The sequence below is a fragment of the Topomyia yanbarensis genome, chromosome 3 (assembly GCF_030247195.1).
Source record: "Topomyia yanbarensis strain Yona2022 chromosome 3, ASM3024719v1, whole genome shotgun sequence".
NCBI lineage: Eukaryota > Metazoa > Arthropoda > Insecta > Diptera > Culicidae > Topomyia > Topomyia yanbarensis.
Window position 1 is genome coordinate 371,748,516 of NC_080672.1, and position 24,474 is coordinate 371,772,989.

The 24,474-nt window shown below is 38.7% G+C and overlaps 2 protein-coding genes across 6 annotated transcripts in view; one reads left to right on the plus strand and one right to left on the minus strand.

Annotated features, from left to right (window-relative positions):
* Window positions 1-24,474, plus strand: part of LOC131690329 (uncharacterized) — a 561,476-nt gene that overhangs the window by 97,577 nt on the left and 439,425 nt on the right. The gene's annotated exons all lie outside the window — the stretch shown is intronic.
* Window positions 19,216-21,406, minus strand: LOC131690330 (UDP-glycosyltransferase UGT5-like). Its single transcript, XM_058976030.1, has 6 exons — window positions 21,126-21,406; window positions 20,962-21,049; window positions 20,626-20,818; window positions 20,169-20,571; window positions 19,666-20,111; window positions 19,216-19,607 (listed from the first exon to the last, which is right to left on the minus strand). Exons 1-6 carry the CDS (start codon window positions 21,288-21,290, stop codon window positions 19,277-19,279), a joined length of 1,626 nt encoding a protein of 541 aa, XP_058832013.1. The 5' UTR covers window positions 21,291-21,406; the 3' UTR covers window positions 19,216-19,276.

Here is a 24,474-nt window from a genome sequence, read left to right on the forward strand (position 1 = left end):
CCAATTAAAAATGGACTTTTCCAAATTTTGAGTGATTTCTACTCAAATCCAATAAAAAGTGGATTTTTCCAAATTTTGAGTAATTTCTACTCAAATCCAATTAAAAGTGGACTTCTCCAAATTTTGATTAATTTTTACTCAAATCCAATTAAAAGTGGGCATTTCCAACTTTTGAGTAATTTCTACTCAAATTCAATTGAAAGTGGACTTAACCAAATTTTGAATAACTTTTACTCAAATCTAATTAAAAGTGAACTTTTCCAAATTTTGAGTAATTTCTGCTCAAATCCGATTAAAGTTGGACTTTTCCAAACTGTGAGTAACTTCTACTCAAATCCAATTAAAAGTGGACTTTTCCAAATTTTGAGTAATTTCTACTCAAATCCAATTAAACGTGGATTTTTCCAAATTTCGAGCAATTAATACTCAAATCCAATTAAAAGTGGACTTTTGCAAATTTTGAGTAATTTCTACTCAAATCCAATTAAAAGTGGGCTTTATGCCCGTTTAATAAGTTATTCGCGTTTCTCTATCATAAACTATTAATAATCAAATGTTTATCGTTTCAAAGACGTAAGAAAACTGTTTAGTGTATATGGATCAAGGAGAAGCTTTCAGTAATAAAACAACTTTCAACGTAGTTTTATAATTCATACTTTTTGCATCAAAAATACAATTGCCAATAGGGACCATCCATAAATGACGTAGCATTTTTTGAGTGATTTTTAACACCCTCTCCCCCATTGTAGCATTTCGTCACAAACCTCTAAATACCCTCTGGTAATTACGTAGCTTGACGGTAAGCATACCCCCCCCTCGTGTCAGCATATTTTTTTTTAAATTCTATTCTATTCCCCTTTAAAAAGCTACGTAGCATGACATGGCCCCCTACCCCTCTGTCGTCACACATCATCACAAAATACAAAACGCCCCCCTCCCCCATATAATGCTACGTAATTTATGGATGATCCCATACAATATAAATTCCATTTCACAGCAAACAATTTCGATAATATAGTAGTTTTCGAGATATTTTGAATTCTGTTTTAACAAAAATAATTATTTTGTTTTATTACGACCTTTCCGTAAGTTATTCGTGTTTTTTCATCAAGAATTGGCCATCGCAAATAATTTTTTTTCCGATATCTCAAAGACCCATCCTCCCCCTTTTATATAGTGTTGTGACAAATGCCAAAGTGAACTCAGATGCCAAATTTAACATCATTTGGACAATTTTATACCCCCCCCCCTCACTTCGCTTGATGTTTCTAACATTGGCACTATGGGTAAATATTAGGAAAAAATATATTACACTTTTAAAATAGCAATCGAAAAAGTACAATTTGTACCTGTTTTGGAGGAAAAATTCTGGGTATTTCAATGAAACCATCCTTTTTTCCCGAAATTTAAGGAAGCTGGAGTTTTGCGGTATTTTGTTAAAAAAATTCACCTTTCCTAATAACCATTCTGCTATATACGGCAAATCACACATTTTTTGCTATTTTTCTAGTGTAAAACAATTTCAGAAATCGAACGGTATCTTTGCGACGTATATCAGAATATGAAAAATTGGAGTTCTAGGGCATGTTGGGATTCTAGGGTTGTCATTCATATCAAATTCAATAATTTTCTCGTACATGTATTTCTATTATTCTTAGATCAATTTTTACTTAAAGTACCTTGTTGAACGTGGAAAATTATCAGGAACAAAATGAAAATTTATTTGTTGCCTATAAAACTCAGAAACATTAGAATTTTCGACATTTAGTTTAGAAGCCTCATTTTTTCATCAAACGCCCTAATACCGCAACTTCCCGTGTTTTTCCTGAAATGAATCTTTTACCATGTGATTTCTGACCACTTTTCACCAGTCTTCCCAAATAAACATCGTACACAATGTTCGCTCCGGTTCTGTGCTCATATTAAACTCACACTTCGTGTACGAACTCAAACACGCTATTTCGTACCAAAACACGTACAGATGTTAGCCTGCACAAGCGAACCCACGCTGTGCGTACACATAGGTTCGTGGCACCAGCTTTATCTTTCTTACTATCATCATCACTAGCGTTGACTCTTTTTGCCTTGTGCGCATCTTTCTCGTGTACGCACCCGGTGTACGTACACGGATGTTTGAACTAGAGTTTGTACATCGTTCGTTTGGGTTCGATGTTTGAGGCGAATCTGTATATAGAGGCGAAGCATGTTTGAGGTTGAACGCGTGCACGAAATTGTGTACACAGGTACAAACTTGTCGATGGGCAATGGGAAGTCTGCTTTTCACACTGAAAATAGTAAATTAAATAGTTATTTATTGTTAAATGGAGCTGATGTGTGCTATTTAATGATAAAATGTGAAATCGAGACTAAATGCCCAAAAATGTAATGTATCTGAATTTTACCGATGGCAAATCTACTTCTATTTTGTTCCTTAGGATTTTTCACGTTCAAAAAGAAACATTTAATAAAAAGTTTAATCTGATATTTGTCATAATATGAAGGGGGGCTTTGATATTAAACAAAAATTTGCGATGCCCTAATCAAGAACAAAAGGTTTCTTGAAATGCTTTTAAAATTTCAAATCACTCTACTTGCAACTTAAATTTGACGATAACGAGAAAAGAAATTACGGAGATTGTGACTAAGGTCCTGAAATCATGAACATAAATCGCGCTACTCTGCCAGAAAAATCACATAGTAAACTCATCAATAAAATATCATGGTAACGAAATCATAAACATCGTTTAAGTGACGGTTTTTTTGGTTGATATGGTTTATACAAACTAGTGCATCCTTAAATTATGAACAAGAATCATACCAAAAATTGAACATGTCAAGGGAACAACCACAGTAACCCACTATTCTATATTTCTCCTTAGCGCAGAACAATATTGGTAAAAACTATTTTGCTCCATTAAGGAGAAATTGTTTAAAACCATCTTTGCGCGTGGAGAGCACAAAACCTACAACTAAATTAGTTATAATATTTGCACTTCGATTTCGTCTCATCAGAATCCGACACTAACTTAGTGACAGAACGAACATAGCGCCGGATTAGCGCTAGCCCCAAAAAAGTAGACACCATTTTTGTTTCTAAGCAAATCCCTAGAGTCAAGCGTGATGTCCCGTCTCGGTTTTTTTGGAGCTAGCGTCAATGCAGCGCTAGCTTAGTCCTATCGCTAAGTTAGTGTCGGATTCTGATGAGGCGAAATCGAAACGTAAATATTATTACTAACACAGTAACCCAACCAAACATTGGAATGTAACGCCATGCATATTTTTGGGACGAATCAGCTTTTTTTTTGCAAAACACAAATAGTTTCATGAATACGAGATTTATTATCCATAGTTTCAGGAACTTGGTCACGATTTTCAAAAATCGTTTAGTTCACGAAATCGTGATTTTTTTTATCGTGAATTTAAAAACAGATTTTTTTCTCTGTGGATATCGCAGCCGGTAAGATGGCGTGCACAAACTTCCACGAAAAACCCGCAAAAGTGTTGAAAAATGCAAACAAGGAATTTCGGATTTGCGTGTAGTTGTTTAATTAGCGTATTGGTGACTTTTTATCAAACTTTATGCTACTTTCAGACAATTAATTTTTTTACTCTTAACGACCATAAATACAGTATTCGTGTGTCATTTTTGCCCTGCCGTTGTTACGACTTCGGAAATTAAGGTTTTATACAGTTGAAGCTTCTCGAAGGTCTACAGCTTGAACATTTGAAGACTTTTTTTTCAATGGATCCAATCTGCGAAGGAGAGCCTCTCTTAGTTTACCTTCTCTTCCGCGAATTACTCGGTCATCTTTCTGATTTCACTTCCACTTTTTGCGTAATAAGGTAGTAAAAACCTTGGTCTTTCGAAACATATTGATAATTGTTCGAAAAGTTTATTGGTTTTGCAGTAATAATCGGAAGAGAAAGCGACAAAAGAGGGCTCTCAGTTGCAGATTGTTGTTGTATTTTACGAAATTGGACGTCACTTTTTTCTTTAAAATGCATATTTTTAGTTGTTTGATGCCATTGACCCAAGTACAACCCAGACTAATTGCAGAATCCAATACTAATGGCTTTTTCAAATATCGTAGTCCTCCGCCCACCAGTCAATAATGATCAACCAGAACAACATCGTATCTGGCCTCACTGGCACGTCCCTAACGGGTATAGGTTATACCGACTATGCAAAGCATAGTATGTATGAACATGAAAACCTACATTCATGTCGAGGCAGCGGCAAATTAAGAATGGATGGAATGAACAGTTAAACAACATCAACAACATTTGCCAATTTTTCCACCCCGCAGCGTTATCCCTAGCGAATAAAACGGATTGTGAGAGGGTGTATTTGTCCATTATGTCAAAACGGAATCCCCACTTGGCAAGTGTTTCCAATGCGTCGAAAAGTCCGCCTAGGATTTTGCCTTCCCAGAAGGGCAAATAAGTAACGGGGAGAAATCAAGACCCGGGAATGATGACGGTGTTATTGGAGCCTGCGTTGGGAGGGTCGTTTATTTTTTTTTCTGGCTGTTGTTTGAACAGTACCGAACAGAAAATTACATGTGTTGTGTGATGCCATCCAATGGCACCGTTTGGGGAGAGGGCTTTCGTGCGGGGGCTAGAGGGCATTGCTCTCGTCGGTTATCTCAAATATTCATACGGTTCAAGTTTACACAAGAATTTTCACTCTAGCTTTTTCTCGCACATCATACTGCCATCAGTCATTTCCGCGTGGCACCGTTCGGAACACATCAGAACCTACCAGTCAAACCAGGATGCTGCTAATGATGATGATGATGCTGAAGCACATCGGTTGTATCTTTGTCTGGCAATCTTTTTTTTTTGTTTAAATATCTCTCGCTGACATTTTTGTCCTGAACTAGACTTACTGTCTGCAGTTCACTGGGAAAACTTTGCTTTTATTTCGACCAGTACTTCAGTAATCAAACGTGGCCCTCGACCACTAACAGCTGGATGGACCGGGGAAAAGTGAGTTAGTAGCCGCGTCGTTTGATGTGGCATCTGTCCCGTCCAAACAAAATACCCCCGGCGGAGGTTACAACAGACAACGACGACCGTCATCTCTGGTGGGATATTTTCCAGATAACAGCGGGAGTTATTTCAGGTGCGTTTTTTTTTAGCTCGAATACCTACATTGGAAAATTTGTATGGAGAGCATGTTTGCGAACGTGCTGTACGCGGCGACTGACGGTGTTTTGTTTTTCAGAACATATCACCACTGGAAGCTAGTGTTATTGGATTCTGTGAAAATTCGCCGCAGGAAAAAAATTGATCCAATTTTGTGCGACTATTCGTCCTTCAGAACAAAGATAATATTGTATACGCGAAGAAGTTTTCATTGCCTAAATCTCATACGACGGCAGAGATCTATATTAAACAAGATTCTCAAGGCTCATTTCCAAGGATTATCTAAAATTTGACAATTTATCAATAAAAGGACACTCTAACCGTATGCTTCGCAACTACTTGGGTTCGGTTCGCAGCCCCCGTACAAAAGGTGAGAAATTGTTTCTAACCCAAAAAAGAAGTGAAAACCTTTATGGTAAAAACTAAAAAAAATATGCTTGATATAAAGCAATGTAGCAATGTAGAAAGAGGGGAGTGACGAAATAAAAAAAAAACAAGAAGAAGCAATGTAGAGATGAGTTCATATTTATTTCACATGTCAAAACATGTAAAATTCCGTTATTAGACAGAAAAATACGTCGCAATGTTGTTTACGTCAAATGTAATTTGTAGTGTGTAGGTTGACGGTATTGCAAACATCATAAAGCATTTTTGTGCACCAGTTTACATGTCCTGCCTGATACCGAGTCTAGCTGACAGACAACTGGTTAGTGGTTATGGTTATTGCAGTACGCCTCTGTAGTGGTGCATTGAGTAGACCGAGGGCGTTTATGGGCCTTTTTTTACGTTTTGTGGTCTGGCCGATTGGCGGTTCACTGACTTTTTCTGTGGGCTGTGTTTGCAGACATTGTTCAACAGCTTAATGGTAGTGTTTATGAGCGCGGCTCGCAGTGGGAGTCATTGTGTGTCGATTTATCGGTCTAAACCGTCAACGTGCGGAGGCGCATTTAAAAAATATAACAGTTGAACCCCATTAGTTGTGTTGTGTTGTAATAATTGTAGTTTTTAGTACTAATGAACAAGTGTTATGTATGTCTATCTGTGTATATGTTCGTCTGAGTATTTGCGACAGATGGGTTAGGGAATGGTTGCAGAACTGGCGTATATGATGGAATAGTGGGTAGTGCTTCTTGGGATTCGTTGGTCATTTTTTACCGGTGTTAAATTCATCCTTTGATATGATTTTTTCAGGAAGATCGGATTGGATAAATTAATGTACGATCCATTTACATGCAATTATCGTTAATAGTGCCATTTGCTGACATTTAGACGATTTCAAGTAGGTTGATTACATGTGTTCTCATCTTCTACTTCATTAGTCTGTTTTTGTTCTTCTAATAGTTTGCTTTTCCTTTACTCAATTCATATGTACCAAAAATAACATCGATCAATTTCGCTTCTACTTAATTTCTTCCTTCTTTCGGCATGTTATTTTTATGTTATGGCCATATGTTAAATTAGATCCCTGCCAACACAATAAATTGCTTGTTCTCTCATATACATTCACAATGTGGCCTTCGCGATAACACTAACCTGGGCACAAACGCAAACGCCCACGATCTCGCCAACATTCAAACACCCCAGTAATAAAGTGAACGTTTTAGCACATTTAAATTTACAAACGTGCTCTCAAGCATCAACCCACCGCTAACGCAATCATGAATCGATTACGTCCGGATGTCTCTACCCTCGATCCTGACAGCCCAAACTCATGCCTTCAGTTGGACCAAAAGAAAAAAAAACTAGACAACACGTTCCATGGCGACATGACGGGGAACTCTAGTGAAACGGGAGAACTTATTCTTCTAGCATCTGAACCATACAGTAAAAATTAAGTATCAGATTCACGGTCTGCGCGCGATCATTCAAGAACATGTGAACATGCGAAAAAAATACATAATAATGTTCACACGCGAAGTTACATGCACGCTAGCACACGTGACAAAAACGTCAACATACAAACGCTCGAGTCCTTCGCGATCATCCACACACACACCTATGCCCACGAACTCGCAAAGAGGATAACACCTCGGTGACTAAGTGTACGGTTTAGCACTTAGAAATTCACAAATGCGGTCTCAGGAATAAACCTCCAAATGTTCGTATTCGCGCGATCATTAATCGGTTACGTCCAGAAGTCCCTAACCTCAGCTCCAGTAGCATGCCTTCAGGTGGACCAAATGACAAACGCTCATATCCACTAAACAATAGCGGCATAAAAGTCGAATTTATACACGAGAAGTCACATACACGTGACAAACACGTTAGCATACAAATGTTTAAGCCCTTCGCGATAATCCACGCAACCTACACCCGCGATCTTGCAAACATAATAACATCCCGGTGATAAGGTGAACGTCTCAGCACTTACAAACATTCAAACGCGGTCTCAAGCGTGAACCTAACAACTGCCGCGCTCGCACGATCATGAATCCGGTCACTTCCGGAAGTTTCTATCCTAGGTATTAGCATACTAGGTGCATTTGCCTTCAATTGGACCAATCAAAAAAAGAAAGCTCTCATATCCACTGAACACCACGTTCCATGGTAACATGACCGGGAACTCTAGCGATATGGTCAGAATGTGAATCGTACACCGAAAACTAAATATCAGAATGACGGTCCGTGTGACCACCCAAGAACGCACGCGAATATGTGAATGGTCACTAGACTGGTTCAATTTTTGACTTTTAGCTCCACCAGGCTCTACTGATTCCTTTTATGGTCCTTAGGAATTGTGCAAATTTTGGTACCGATCGGTTGTGTCTACGGATCCTTACAAAAATTTCAAAGTTTATATAGAAGTTTGTGTGGAAAATCGGTTAACATTGAAAATAAATTCTTAAAAAATCACCCCATCAATCAATTAATCAGAACAATATTTATTTCTAAAGGTATTCATCTACTGAACACATTCGGAGAACATTGCAAGTTTATGAAAATTCGCTGAGAAAAGTTATTAACTAAAGAAGCAGAATGTCTTCAAAACAAGTGGATTTTATTATTAGGGGAACCCGGAGCTATTCGGACCTACTTAAGCAAATCGCCCTTTTAGGTGGATAGATGTGAAAAAAGTTAATTAGGTCAAAAGTCCTAATTGTTGGTTTGAAACCCTTAGCTACATTTTGTTGCCATAAAAGGTTCATTTGCATCACTCAATGGCAGCGCTAGGCGACAATTTGCAAACCTCTACGTTTTTCCATCCTTTTACAATGTTGGGATAATTCAGGCAGACATTTTTCTTTAATTTTTTTACAATGGATTTTGTTTACCTATGAATTAGTTACAAGAGACACTCCTTAAGAAGCGAAAAAAAATTGCTTCGCAAAAGCTTAATCTGGTATGTCATGGCTGTCGATTGGCGGCCCATATATTTTCTTTGCTGTAGCGTGTGCAATGGTGTGCGCAGCCGCAAGCCGCTGAACGGTGGTTGACGGAATAGGGGGTCCGAATAGCCCCGTACGCTCATATCGCACAAAAGTGGTAAGCGTCTCGAAAATATCTCTGTTTTCACCCAAACAAAAATCAAACACTTACCTTTTAATTTTTTCACTTTAATTTGTTGCTTTAGTCACGGTTTTTCATTTATAATGATTTTTGTTTTGATACTGGCAAAACAACGAAACACGTTGTATCTCCTTTTTACAAAGAACAAAGAATCAACTTCAGCTCTCACAATTAATGTTTCAGAATAGCGGTTCCACGAATATCTACGATAGTCAGAAAGTCTTGCTATTTTCTGAGAAATCGAGGGGGTCCGAATTACCCCCACTGTCTTAATAGTCCCGGATTCCCCTAATCATAGCAACCCTGTTTTGAATAGCTCCATCGTTATACAAGTGTAAACTAGACTTGCCACCCACCGCTCGCGTATGGTAGATTCAGTCTAATGGTCACACCTATTCAAATCACTGATACTCCTTCTTGGGTACAGCACAATTAATGGGGGGTACAGCTATTAGTCATTAGCGTTGCAGGAACGATCGATGCATTTGAGAGAAGAATCCTGTGCTCAATACTCGGCGGCACAGTGGAAAATGGAGAACGGCGCAGACGCATGAACAACTATTTGTACCATGTATGTAGGGGAGAGAGGGTAACAATGAAACACATTTTTTCTACAATTTAATTTTGATGATAATACATGTTATTTGTGTAATCAAAAGTGATACATAGTGCCACTATGTTGTTAACTAATACATATATTTTTTCCAGCTGGTAAAATTCACGGGAAATAACATTTTTTGGATAATAAACAGTTGGTGGTAAAATGTATCAGTGTGCCCCATGGGTAGGAACTATGAAACACGATGTCGTCTATAGTGAAATATTCTACTTATAAATTTTATTCTTTTGATTTGACGAAGAATGATCCTAACGCTTTGAATTAAAGTTATATTGAGGCGAAAATCGTTTGTTTACGAAAGGATCCACTATATCATCGCGTAACATCGAACCACCATATATGTATATTAGCTGCAATCCTGAAATAAGAGATAATTTCTACAAAATTTGTCCAAATTTACTAATTTTGCACTATATGAGTAGTAGTTACTGTGGAAAATCGGTACCCATTAACATTTTGAGACAGACCACAAAAACAAAAAAAAAATCATTGTTCCCCATACGCCATCGTTTCACAGTTACCCAATGGGTCTATTCATGAAAATTGTGAAATTACACAGAACCATGAGTAGTTACCAAAAAACTTTGTTCGCGGCAAATGTTGAGCATAAAATTTGCTATAAATAGCAATAGACTAAACATTTATTCAATGAATGGTAATTTATAAAGATGGAATAATGTTTATCATTGCAAATTTACTCTGGCTATCACAAAACAAACAAATATCCATTAAAAGAGATAGAGTTATCAGATCTCTTCCAAAACATAGCAACACGTGTAAAGAATTAGAAATTGTGAAATATGAGGGAATGAGACGATTTCGATAATGCATTATGATTTTATTGCGAATGTTTCATAGTTCCTGCTGATCCACTGTCACCCTCTCTCCCCTACATGTTTACATCTAAAAGATTATAAAACAGGGCAGACTACTGTGGGTTATGCATGGAGTGCTAATGCCGGGAAAGAGACCATTTTCTGGCCATATGCCATCGAATATGATAGACGTGCGACAAGCGTTCGAGGAGGAGTTCTTGGTCAGTTGGCCAAAAGTCATTTAACCGAAAGGGACATTTGGCCGAATAGGTCATTTGGCCGAATAGGTCATTTGGCCGAATGTAATTTGGTCGAATGGGCCATTTAGCCAAATGGGCCGTTTGGTAGAATTTGCCCGATTTGCCGAATAGACCGTTTGACCGAATGGGCTGTTTGGGCGAATGGTCCGTTCAACCGAATGAGCCGTTTAACCGAACGCGCCGTTTAACCGAATGATCCGTTTGGCCAAATGGGCCGTTTAACCGAATGAGCCGTTTAATCGAATAAGCCGTTTAACCGAATGAACCGTTTAATCGAATGAGCCGTTTGGCCAAATGGGCCGTTTAACCGGATGAGCCGTTTAATCGAATGAGCCATTAAACCGAATGAGCCGTTTAACCGAAGCAGCCGTTTAACCGTGTTGGCATTGCCCCTATTTGGTCACCAAAAGATACGCCAACGGGGCTGATAAAACGGGTCTTCGGCGCACAACGTGTTTTTTTGTCATCCTCAAATCAAAAATCATTATAATCATTATATAAAAACTGAACAGTTTTTGTTTTTCAAACTATCAACGAAAAATGCAACGTAAGCTTAAGTCGGATCCTAAATCGTTTTGGAGATACGTCAATGACCAGCGGAAAGAAACCGGCTTGCCTTCTGCAATGTTTTTGAACGGCGAAGCTGGTCATGATTCACAAGCCATATGCAAATTGTTCGCCTCTAAATTCGCGAGTGTGTTCGTCAGTGAGACTTTGTCCTCGCAGCAGATTGACGTTGCAGCTAGCGGCGTGGCCCAACTCGAACGGTCAGTGAGTGAGATTCGTGTGGAGCACTCGACTATTGTATCAGCAGCATCCAAGCTTAAAGCATCGTCATCTCCCGAGCCAGATGGTGTCCCTGCTGTGTTTTTGAAAAAGTGTATATCTGGTTTGGTGGAACCACTCTGTCAACTATTCAAAATGTCACTGACAACCGCGATTTTTCTCTAATTGTGGAAAGCAACTTTCATCTTTCCTGTCCACAAAAATAGTGGTTAAGATAAACATTGACAATTATCGAGGAATTTCTGCGCTCTGTGCCATTTCCAAGCTATTTGAGTTAGTCGTGGTGCAGTCAGTGTTTTTTCACTGTAAGGAATATATTTCTAAAGACCAACACGGATTCATGCCGAATCGATCGACTTCGACGAATCTACTATCTCTAACCTCTTTTGTGTCCGAAGGGTTCGATGCGAATCAACAAACTGATGTTATATATACTGACTTATCTGCAGCTTTCGACAAAATCAATCACGACATCGCAATCGCTAAATATGAAAAACTTGGCTTCAGTGGATCACTACTGCGATGAGTCCAATCCCATCTCGTTGGCTGTCAACTCAGTGTGAACATAGGTGATGCATACTCCAAACTGTTCTCCGCAACGTCTGGTGTTCCGCAAGGAAGTCATCTCTGACCATTCATATTCACTCTCTATTTCAACGATGTAAACTTTCAGCTGAAAGGGCCACGGTTGTCGTATGCAGATGATCTAAAAAATTTCAACAGAATTAGGAACCGAACGGACGCACTATATTTGCAGCATCAATTTGACACTTTCAGCAGATGGTGTGAAAACAACCGAATGATTCTGAATCCGGCGAAATGTTCTGTGATATCGTTCTCCAGCAAAAAAAAGATCCCATTGAGTTTGACTTGTATAACTTGTCTGGAGCTCTTGTTTCCCGGGTGAGCTGCGTTAAGGATCTTGGAGTGCTGTTAGATTTGAAACTTACATTTAAGAATCACATTTCGTATGTTGTTGGTAAAGCATCGCGAAGCCTGGGCTTCATTTTCCGTACGGCTAAAGCCTTTACAGGCATTTATTGTCTCAAAAGCCTCTACTGCTCTTTAGTGCGCTCCACGCTGGAGTATTGTTCGGCAGTCTGGAATCCAAATTACATGAACAGAAGCGATCGAATTGAAGGCGTTCAACGAAAATTTATACTCTTCGACGCCTGCCTTGGCGCGATTCTGTTCGTCTACCAAGCTACGAGAGTCGGTGTCAACTCATCCAGCTCGATACCCTTCAGCGTCGTAGAGAAACTGCAAGAGCCTTATTCATCTCTGATCTTCTGTCAGGATGCATCGATTCTCCAGATTTACTAGAGCGAGTCAACATCCAAGCAAGGTCCAGAACGTTACGCGGAAACGTTCTTCTGAGAGTGCCGTTTCGACGAACTATTCAAACAGCTAATGCCGCTATCACGGGACTACAACGCCTCTTCAATCGTGTGTCGCACCTGTTCGACTTTCATTTGTCTAGGATATCATTAAGAAATCGATTCCTGCAGTTTTTTAGATGTAATTAGTTTAAGTTTCCATCATTGGGGCCGAGTGCGGCCTGTTGATGTGCGCGATAAATAAATAAATAAATGGTAAAGCCGTGATTAAAGCAATAAAAATAAAAAATAACAAGTAAGTGTCTTGGAAAGCTTTCCTTTTTGCCTTTCTCATATAGAAAGGTTATGCAATCACTCTGAAAAACGTCAACCTAATCCCGGCCCGGAGGGCCGAGTGTCATATTCCATTCGACTCAGTTCGTCGAGATCGGAAAAAGTCTGTATGTGTGTGTGTATGTATGTGTGTGTATATGTGTGTATGTGTGTGTATGTGTGTGTGTATGTATGTGCGTATGTGTCAAATAATGTCACTCATTTTTCTCAGAGATGGCTGGACCGATTTGCCCAAACTTAGTCTCAAATGAAAGGTGCAACCTTCCCATCGGCTGCTATTGAATTTTGGATCGATCGGAATTCTGGTTCCGGAATTACGGGTTTCAGAGTGCGGCCACACAGAAATTTCTCATATAAACTATAGAAAAAATTAAAAATAGAATTTTTATTTTTGATGCTAAATGTGTTCAAGGTGCATGAAACGTCGAGATTTGATGCAAACTCGAAAAAAAAATTTGACGACGATTCACTTTTTTGGATTTTGCACATTTTTGCCTTTCTCATATAGAAAGGTTATGCAATCACTCTGAAAAACGTCAACCTAATCCCGGCCAAATTTTTTCTCGACTCGCATAAGGTTTCTGGATTTTAACAGGGGCGTAGTTGATGGTTTACAGAAAGGGGTTACACCCTTCCTCTACTGTTCACTCCCCTCCTTTAAAAATCTCCTTAAATCACCCCTCAGACCACCACCCCATCCAGCCCTCATACCCCTCCCTTTCAACCCCATCACCTTTAAACCACCACTATATCACAAAGCATACCAATTTAAGCTGGGGAGTCGTTCGTTCATGGGACTTTCGCCCTCCTCACATACCCACCCCCGCATGACAAAGTTAGCAAGCAGATAACATTGATCTAATGCTGATTAGGCTAATGGAGTATGATATTTTTTTGTTTCAAGTGTTTCACCGTCGACACGTAGCTCATCAAGTTCGTGGCTGGCATGCCATTGTGTATAAGTGCAAAGTGTACTAAGAATGTAATGGACATTTCCACAATTATGTTGAACATAAAAAGCCTCCGTGCCATAGTTTAGAGAAATGAGAAAGGCACAATTGCACCGCTAGGTGGATTAAAACAGGTTTTTATGGAATTATTTTTGTTTGGGTGAAAACAATTATATTTTCAAAACGCTCACCACTTTTGTGCGAAAAGAGCGTACGGGACTATTCGGACCCCCTATTCCATCAACCACTGTCCAGCAGCTTGCGGCTACGCACACGCAAATACATGATCGACAGTTTTGACTAACCATATTAAGATTTTGTAACAAAATTTTATTTTTGCTTCTTAAGTTTCTCCAATAAATATTTCATAGGTAAACATAATTCCATTGTAAAAAAATAAAAAAATTGCGGTATGAATTGCCCCGTAGGGAGGTCCGAATCACCCCTACATTGTAAAAGGATGGAAAAACGTGGAGTTTAGCAAATCGTTGCCTAGAGCTGCCATGGAGTGGTTCAGATGAGCTTTTGTGGTACCAAAATGTAGATGAGTTTTCAAACTATCAATTAGGATCTTTGACCGATAAATTCTTTCACGTCGATCCACCTAAAAGGGCGGTTAGCTTAGGTAAGTCCGAATAGCCCCGGATTCCCCTATACAGTTTATCGTTTCATTGAAATGTATTATAGAGGTGGATTTAAAACTGTGTCGATGTCAGATGGAAGGAAATACAATAATATCATTTCGAATAATTGATATTAGCACGATCGATGATATTCTTTTGACAATAAAAGTACAGTTCAGGTCGAAATATGAATGACTTTAGTCTGTTATTCTGCTGGACATTACTAAACATCTCAAAAAATCTACGGACAACAACATTATGGAAACATTCATAATAAGGAATAGTTTAGGCTTCCTTAAATTTCTTTTGATGAACTTTTTTGAGTCGAGAAATCCAACATACCAAAAAATTACAAACCTTTTTCAATTTTCGTGTCTAAAAAGGTTTACGTGAAGAAGTCCATCTCAATCGCGAAAAACGAAGAATATCTTAATAAACTGTACTACAATGGATGAACATTTCTTAAAAACACTATGCTTATAAACCCGAATTGACTACGTGTCGTATATCAATACTTCTCTCTTTTTCTGAAAGCTAAAAACCTTATTGAGCTCTATAAAGGATATTAAAAGTAATGCTCAGACAGACAGATGTAAATGAAATGTATAAAAAGAAAAGCTCATGTTGAAAAGAAGGAAAATATCCATAGAATATTTAGACCAATAATAACAAACAATTTAAGTACAAGAATAATTCAACAATATTCAATATTGGACAAACAAATCATAATTGGTTAATAACACTAGTTTACAAGAAATGAAGCTTCAGGAAAAAGTATTTTTTAGACTAATTTTGGGTCGCTGAGCACGAAAACAATATTCATTTTTTTGATCAAAGAAGCGATTTTGTGATTTTCTCAAAAAACTCGTTTTTGAGCACTTTTTGTAGTTTTTAGTCAATATTTCGTGTCAAAATCATTCAATTAATTTAGTCAATATGCAGGTTGAAAGGTGCCGAGATGCCCTTTCCAAAAACATATAATATGTGTCGATCATACGTAAAATTTTTAGTGCTGCAAGCGACCAAAGTTTAAAAAAAGTGCATTTTGACCATTTTTAAAGGTTACTCATTTTTAAAAGATTTTTTTACCGAAAAACAAATTTTTCTTTCGGATTTTTTGGAATCTAAGATGACAGATAATATGTTTACGTTAATTTTAAGCCTAATATCACTAACATCGGATGGAAAATGTTGATGCTATGGCACATTGAGTGAAATGGAAATTTTATGATTTTAGCGGACCCTGCCCTGATGCGGCGGTTTAGAGGGTGTAACACTGGTCTCATAAGCCAGTCGTCAAATATTCGAGTCCCTATCGGGAAGGAGTCTCAGTGAGATCGTAGCACTAGCCACGTAATATTCTGTGAATTGAGAATCTGCTGTGAAGCCTGTTGAAGCAGAAGGCGAAAATTCCTTTAATTCGTAAAATATGTACTCACCACAGACAAAACATAACTTTTCCAACGATATTTTCACATTTTAAAAAGAGCACTAGTTGTACAATAAAAAATCCAAAACCATTCAAATGCCGCAGGATGGATGGATGCAAGCTCGAGAAGACAGTACCCATCACAAACAATAACTATCAAGTATAGAAGATTATTTCAGCCGAAAGTATGATTGTGCGAAAAATAAAAGGCTAAAATTTTCACTCAGTGCTTCATTCCATCTACATTTTCATCCAATTTTTGTGACCATTGGCTTAAAATTTATGCAAAAAGAATATTTATTTCATTAGATTCTAAAAGAATTTTCTTCTGTCCTTCATTTATTATAAAAAAATTTACTAGAAATATGCATTTTTTTTAAAAAAGGTCGAACATTAGACTTTTTTTTACTTTGGTCGATTGTAATCATAATAAATGTAAATTCCGGACAAACCGTTACTGGTTAAACGCAGTTCATAGCAATTAATGCAAGATAAAACGTTTATCTTTTGTTTACTATAAACATCTGTGATTGGCGGGTAACAGTTTGTCTGAAATTTCCTTTCAAAGAGAATTTTGACAGTTGGCTTTTATGCCGTAATCATATGTTTGTCGAGATTTGATCTACGCATATTATACATTTTCGGAAAGGGCATAACCATACCTTTCGAACTGTTTCGATCGGATCCTATTTGAACAAGGTAATTGACAAATAACTAAAATAGTGCCCAAAACACCTTTTTCAAAAAAATCTTGAAAATGTTTCTTTGAAAAAAAAATGGACTTGGTTTTCGTATTCAGCGATCCAAAATTAACTGAGGAAACACCTTTCCTCTTAGCTTATCGCGATTACCTTAAAATTGTTTAAATCTATCACATTAGGTTCTGAAAATATGAAAAATAATTTTTCTGTAATAAAAACTAGAGCAAAAACAAAAAAGCGGAAGCAAAAGAAAAACGTTTTTTTTAAAAGAGAAGTAGAGTATTATTTTCGTATTCAGCGACCCAAAATTAATCTAGAAAATACATTTTCTCGTAACTTCATTTTTCTTGTAAACTAGTCTAATCTTATTTAAGACAAAAAGAGATATGTGAAAAACTGAGCATTTTTCACTCGGTGCTTAATAACATCACCAGTTTTTGTCGGATTTTCGTGATCATAGGCGTAAAATTCACGTAAGAAGTACGGTTTTTGTTTTAGTGTTTCGGATTCTCCTCGTCAGTAACTAGCACCAACTGGGTGTCTAGTTAGACGATGTGTCTAAGCTAGTACCCAAATTAGCACTAGTTAGACACTAAATTCCAAAAAGTCACACGTCTTGCGTGAACACTAAACAACTGGCTTATACCGAGTGATGTCTCGATAGTAAGCACAGAAGTTCTGTTTGCCGACGAAGAATATGAACCGAAACTGTCTTATGGTTTGAAGACCCAAACGCCTGAAATTATGCAAATTCCCAAATGGGAAAATCTTGGACGATACCAATTTTTTTGTGCATAAGGACACATACCTTCAAACCATAAGACACTTTCGGTTCATATTCGTAACGTGTTATACATTTTTGGAATGGTCACATCAATACCTTTCGAATGGTGAGTCGTTTGTGTTAATCGGAAGATTTGTTCCTGAGATATTGACCAAAAACTGCAAAGAGTGCTCAAAAACACCTTTTTCAAGGGGGTGGAGATAGCGTAGTTGGTAAATCGATTGCCTTGTACGCAGATCACCTGGGTTCAAATCCCAACCCCGCACATAGGGTTAGAGATTTTTCTAAAGAGATTTCTCTAACCCGACAAAGAGGCGAATGACCCTAAGGTTAAAACCTCTATAATCAAAATAAAAAAAAAAAAAAAAAAAAAAAAACCTTTTTCAAAAAATCACAAAAACGGTTCTTTGAAAAAGAAAGTGGGTTTGATTTTCGTGCTCAGCGACCCAAAATTGACTTAGAAAACACCTTTTTGCTTAACTTCATGCAATTAACCCAAAATTTGTAAACTAGTGTAATTAGGTCGTATCTATGTACACTCAGGTTTTTTTTTACGCGGGGGATACGAGCCGCGTAAATGAAAACCGCGTAAATGAAAACCGCGTAAATTTCAAAATCCGCGTAAATGAAAACCGCGTAAATTTCAAAATCCGCGTAAATGAAAACCACGTAAATTTCAAAATCCGCGTAAATGAAAACCGCGTAAATTTCAAAATCCGCGTATAAAAAACCGCGTAAAAAAATACCGCGCAAAAAAAAACCGCGTAAAAAAAAACTTGAGTGTATTTCTCTATTACGGATATTCAGTCAATTGGAAAGGGATTTTTTGTAAATATTGCTTTCGGCCAAATAACTACTCTTGAACCAAAACTAGTCGACCTAAAGACATTTGGCAAAATAGCATTCGGTCAAACGGTATTCGGCTAAATGGCTTTCGGCGCAACGGCACCCGGTCAAATGGCATTCAGTCAATTGGCCCTTTCGACCAAGTGGAAGTCGATCAAACAGCATTTGGCCAAATGGCTTACAGTCAAGTGATCGAACACGCTCGAAGAGACTAGAGAATGGTGGCCCAAGATCGAGTAACATGGTAATTTTGTCATTATTATGAGCACTCCGTATGTTCGGCCATGATGATGATAATAATGATGGATTTGGAACTCTTATCGTAGGCTCTTGGACTTCAACTTTAAAACTTGTATTGCCTTAGAACTTCTTTTCTTTCGGATGTGTTCCTTCATCCGGATTTCTAGATCTTTGTAGCTAAACTTTTGTGCTACTTGTAGGCTTAAAGAGTTTTCATAAAATTAAAAAAAATTACCCATAAATTTTAAGTCATGGGTAAAAATATTAACGACAACATAAATCTGATGCCACATTCGATACGTTTGACGTTAACCACAACATATCCAATGTCATATCATGACGCATTCAGCTCGGCTCACGAGGGGTTGCACTTTTTAATGGAAGTCGGAAACCCACACACCCGCACCTGCGCCCGCCGTCTGCGTCTCTCTCCGCCGACAGCAGGCGCCATCATTTTCGAGAGCAATTTATACCGGCATAACTTTCCGCGGATGATAGCACGTCTGATCCGGTGACATGGGGTTATTGTTTCCGATCCTGTGCACTTGGTGCTATTCCCACACACACACAAACACAAACACACCCACGACTTTGATAGAATGGAAGGGGGGTTATGTTGTTCGATATCCGTGTTGTGCAGTAAAATGGGTTGTATATGAAACTGTTATTTGAAGTACGTAGATGAATTTTTGGTGAACAAAAAATAAATGTTTTGATCTGGCATGCCATAGCTGTGAGCAGTTGTTTTGAATAGAAGTCGATTGGACTGGTTTGTTTTCCCACGAAATGGGAGAATATACTATTTAATGTCGGATTCGAGTTTTATTTTGACTACCGAAAATACATTGATGGTATCTCCATTTTTAATCACACATTCAAATAGCATATTTCACCGAATCTAATTAGTCTTTTTGTTCATCGCACCTTTCCTGCTCCCCGTGGGTTTCCCACCGTTAGCGGTCGCTAGCTTTTTGCTGTGAGTTTTCCGAAGAATCATTTGAATTATCGTCGCAATCAGTGTCACTGGCACCAGACAAATTCCGACAAAGCCCAGAACCACATCAACCAGATGACGTTCCCAGAAATTCAGTTTCAAAGCACCCGTTCGAAGATTTGCTATTCCTCCGTCTTTCCTCAGAACGTATTCAATATAGTAAATGGCCTTATCCAATGGTGGCACGGGATGCTCCCGAAAATGTGAGGATGCCTTGAGAGCGTTCGTTCGAAACCTGGGAATTAAATTGAAGAAAATATATTTTTCATTACAAACGGTAAAGGAGTGCTTACGAATTGTCCTCCAAAATTCGCCTGATCGAATTCAGAACAATCTCTTCGGTAATATTCTGATAGTTCAGCTTCAATCCGTAGCCAGACCGGACGGCGCGATCTACCAAAATCTCCTGATCCCCGGCGAGTGGTATGCCGAGTATCGGTTTACCATAGTGCACCGATTCCATCATTCCCAGCAACCCTCCGTGGGTGATATGCAACCTAACATTCGGATGAGCCAGCAGTTCCTGCTGCGGCATCCACGGTCCAATGATCACGTTGGATGTTTGATTTTCCAACGTAGCATTCTCCCACTTCCAAAGGATCAACGTTCCCGACAGTTGGGAAAATGCCGCCGTGAACGCCTTTCGTACATTAGCCGGCAAATCGGTGGACTTGGTGTTTGCTCCCAGGCTGAAGTAGACTACACCTTTCTTGGCGGCTTCTACCCAATTGATTACGTCCTAAATGGAAGGGAAAATAACTCAATAGTAGATCGATCATTAGTTGAAAGTAGTTACCTCCGACAATCCAGACTCGTTAAATTTTCGCAAATGGAGACCTCCGACCTCGATCATACTCGGAACCAGAGGTCGCGGATAGTTTATCACCGGGTGTGAGTTGACCAGCACCAAACTTACGTTGTGGATCAGATCCAACAACGGGGGTAGATTTTTTCTAACAAAGTGTCGTTGATAGACTGCTTCCTGCGCCGGAAGATACAGATACTTGTAGTTGAACTGTTCCGAAACGGAAACCATCGTATTCCACAGCCGTTGAGTGAAGGACATTTGATCGGAATATCCGAGGTCGCTTATTGGATTATAAGCCGGATTGTGCGGATTGGCCACCATCTCGTTGGTGAACTTGTTCGTTGCAGTCGAACTGTACACGATCGCTGGAATTTGATAGTGAAGAGCCAAGCTGGAAAAGAAATTATTTCTCATTGTTCAGAACCTCGTACTTGTTAACTCTTACCCCAACAAACTATCCGTTAGCACCTGATCCAAGATCAACAGATCGAGCGTTTCGTCTGACTTGAGCAGCTCCTGTACCGCCGGATGTCCAAGGGTGTACTCGGCCATGGCAGCCGTTCCGTAGACCATGTTATTATTCCCATAGAAACTAGATCTATCCCATTTCGTGAAGATGTTCGAGTTCATACCATAATCTGTCGATAGGTTAGTATTATAGCAACACGGTCAGTTTATTTTCGGCGAGCACAATCAAAACAACTGCACCGATAAGAACCCGCGGTACGTCGTCAACCTCAACCCCGACTTTGCGATTATATGTAAACACATATATACATACCTTCCAAGTGGGCGAACATGCCGGTCAGCTTGATTTGTTTGATGTTCTCACTGTCATACTGAATCTCGAACGGGCTTATCACTGTTATCTGCGGAAAGCGGAAGCGAAAAAGTACACTTTCACTTGAAACGCTGATGATGATGACGATGATAGTCGACTCTTACCCGATGACCACGCGCGGCCAGCTCCTCGAACAGCACTTGTCCGAAAAGGTAGTTTGTTTTGCTGGTGCTTGGGAACACTGCCAGGATCGTTGATCCGTACGAGGGTGCAACGTAACAACAGCACAGAATCGCACAGACTGTGGCAGCGAAAGAAAGTAGTCTCATTTTTGATTGCGCTATCCCGAACGACTAATTTGTTTTAGTCCGACTATTTTTGTACCCATTGAAGCAGGGTTCCGAGTGATAACGAGTTCCATCGTTGATAAATACGCGTCCGTCTGATAAAGTGCGCTGTCCTGGCAAATAGACGCGAGCCACGTTTGTTTTCGATAACGTCGTTCGCTGTGGAACAGGGTTCAATTTCAGATGGCGGTAAGTTTTCCGGGTTATTGAGGAACATAAAATTACCTCTCTAGATGTACTCCATTTAATTTGTTTCCGAGGCGCCAAAATCTCTTTAACCTTACCTACAATGTAAGCACAAAGGTATCAATTTCGCTTAGCCAAAATTTTTGAAAGATCTCAAAAGACTACAAAGTAAGTCATGCTAAAAAGTTTGTTTTAAATTGTTTTTGCTTAAAAGTTTGGTTTTTTAGTGTTTCGGATTCTCCTTGTCAGTAACTAACACCAACTTAATGCTAGTTAGATAAGTCAAAACCAGCACTAAATTGACGCTAGTTAGAAACTAAAATCCAAAAAGTCACACGCGTTGCGCGAACGCTTAAACAACTGGCTGGATGTCAGCCAGTCATCTTTGTGAAAATATATTTTAAAGTCAAGTTCAAAAATCCAAAAATTATTTTAGAGGGTTGTAGTCTTCAGCAAAGTTTTTAAATGTGGTGTTTTTTTTATACTTTAAATTAATTTATTTTCTAGATAATATAAAGAATTAGATTCGATTTTTCGTCAGGTTTGGTATACTAAAATCTCGATCTTACCAGAGGAGCGAACAAAAATCAAATTTTAGACGCCTGTTTAGCACCGAGTCGATCGTGGGTGTGGCTTACGCGACAATCGATTTTATCGATATCCCATAAGTTGCTCTAAATCGTCGGTCTTGTTGGATGAATAATACACCCAGGTTTTATTTACGCGGGGGATACGTACCGCGTAAAAAAACCGCGTAAAAAACCGCGTTAATTGGAAAATCCGCGTAAAAAAAAACCGCGTTAATTGAAAAATCCACGTAAAAAAAACCGCGTTAATTCGAAAATCCGCGCAAAAAAAACTCTCAGCAAAAGACTTAGAATATCTTTGGAAGTACTATGCTATATTTCACCCTAAGGAGGAAAATTTGGTAAAAACCAAAATTTCTCACTAGGGTGAAAATTTGTTGGTAAAAACTAGTCTTTGTACAGGAGGGCACAAATCCTTATTTCATACTATGTTGCGTTTCGGCTTCGCCTTATCAGAAACCGACACTAACGTATTGTCGGAATAGATTAGCGCCGGCTTGACGCAAATCCCTTAAAACTAAAACACACTATGTGTTTCAATCAAACGACTGATCAAACGTGATGTCCCGTTCGAGCAGAAGTTCTGTTTATGCCGATGAGACACAAGTGAAGCCGAAACTTGTCTTGGCTTAGCAGGCCTATGCGAAAGCACTATGCTATATTTCACCCTAAGGAGGAAAATTTGGTAAAAACCAAAATGAGGCGAAGCCGAAACGCAACATAGTATGAAATAAGGATTTGTGCCCTCCTGTACAAAGACTGGTTTTTACCAACAAATTTTCACCCTAGTGAGAAATTTTGGTTTTTACCAAATTTTCCTCCTTAGGGTGAAATATAGCATAGTGCTTTCGCATAGGCCTGCTAAGCCAAGACAAGTTTCGGCTTCACTTGTGTCTCATCGGCATAAACAGAACTTCTGCTCGAACGTGACATCACGTTTGATCAGTCGTTTGTTTGAAACACATAGTGTGTTTTAGTTTTAAGGGATTTGCGTCAAGCCGGCGCTAATCTATTCCGACAATACGTTAGTGTCGGTTTCTGATGAGGCGAAGCCGAAACGCAACATAGTATGATCTTTGGAAGTATTTTTTGCGCGGATTTCGCAATTAACACGGTTTTTGCAAAAAATAATCTAAGTCCTTTTGAAAGATCGGAAGAGACGGGTCTGGAAGATTCCTTATGGCCCGCACACCAACAATATGGAAATTTTCGGAATGGTCTTGAAGAGTAGGTTCCAGAAATTGATTTTTAACGCCATTTTGAAATCAAAGATGCCGACTTCCGGTTTTAGCGAATTTCGCTATAACCCAATCAATATGGGTATTTTTGGAATGGTCTTGAAGAGTAGGAGTCAGAAATCAGAAATTGATTTTTGACATAATTTTGAACTCAAAGATGGCGACTTCCGGTTTAGCGAAATTCGCTATAACCCAATCAATATGGGTATTTTTAGAATGGTCTTGAAGAGTAGGTGCCAGAAATTGATTTTGGACGCCATTTTGAAATCAAAGATGGCGACTTCCGGTTTAGCGAAATTCGCTATGACTCGATCAATATGGATATTTTCGGAATGGTCTTGAAGAGTAGGTGCCAGAAATAAATAAATCTGCACCTTCCCCGCAAGGTTTTCCATGAAAATTGATTTTTGGCGCCATTTAAAATCCTAAATGGCGGCTTCCGGTTTCGCGAGATTCTCTACAACTCAATCAACATGAGTATTTTCGGAATGGTTTTGACGAGTAGCAGACAAACGTCGATGTTTGCAGTCATTTTAAAATTCTAGATTGCGACTTCCGGTTTACCGAAATTCTCGCATGAACAATTTGGGCAATCATCTAAATCACCCTCAAAAATAAGATCTAATCATAAACCAGCAAAATGCAAAATATTTTTATGTGTTCATCCAGGAAAGTGCGGTGAGAATGGAAGAAAGAGACGTATGTGGTGTGAATTGGGGGTTTGAATTTATTCAAATTAAACATATTGCTTAAATTTAAGTAAATTCAACTGTTTAATTAAAACTATTTGTACTACAACTTCAAATTCCAACAATACCAATATTGATTGGGTTATAGCGAATTTCGCGAAATCGGAAATCGCCATCTTAGTTTTAAAAATGGCGTCAAAAATCAATTTTTGTCTACTACTCGTCATTCCAAAAACACTCATATTAACTGAGTTTTAGTGAATGTGGCTAACCCGGAAGTCGCTATCTTGGTATTCAAAATGGCGTCAAACATCGATCTTCGTCCACTACTCGTCAAGACCATATACCCATATTGCATGGGTTACCCATATTGCATGGGTTGTAGGGAATTTCCGCTAAACCGGATGGCGTCAAACATAAATTTCTAGCACCTACTTGTCAATACCATTCCGAAAATACCCATATT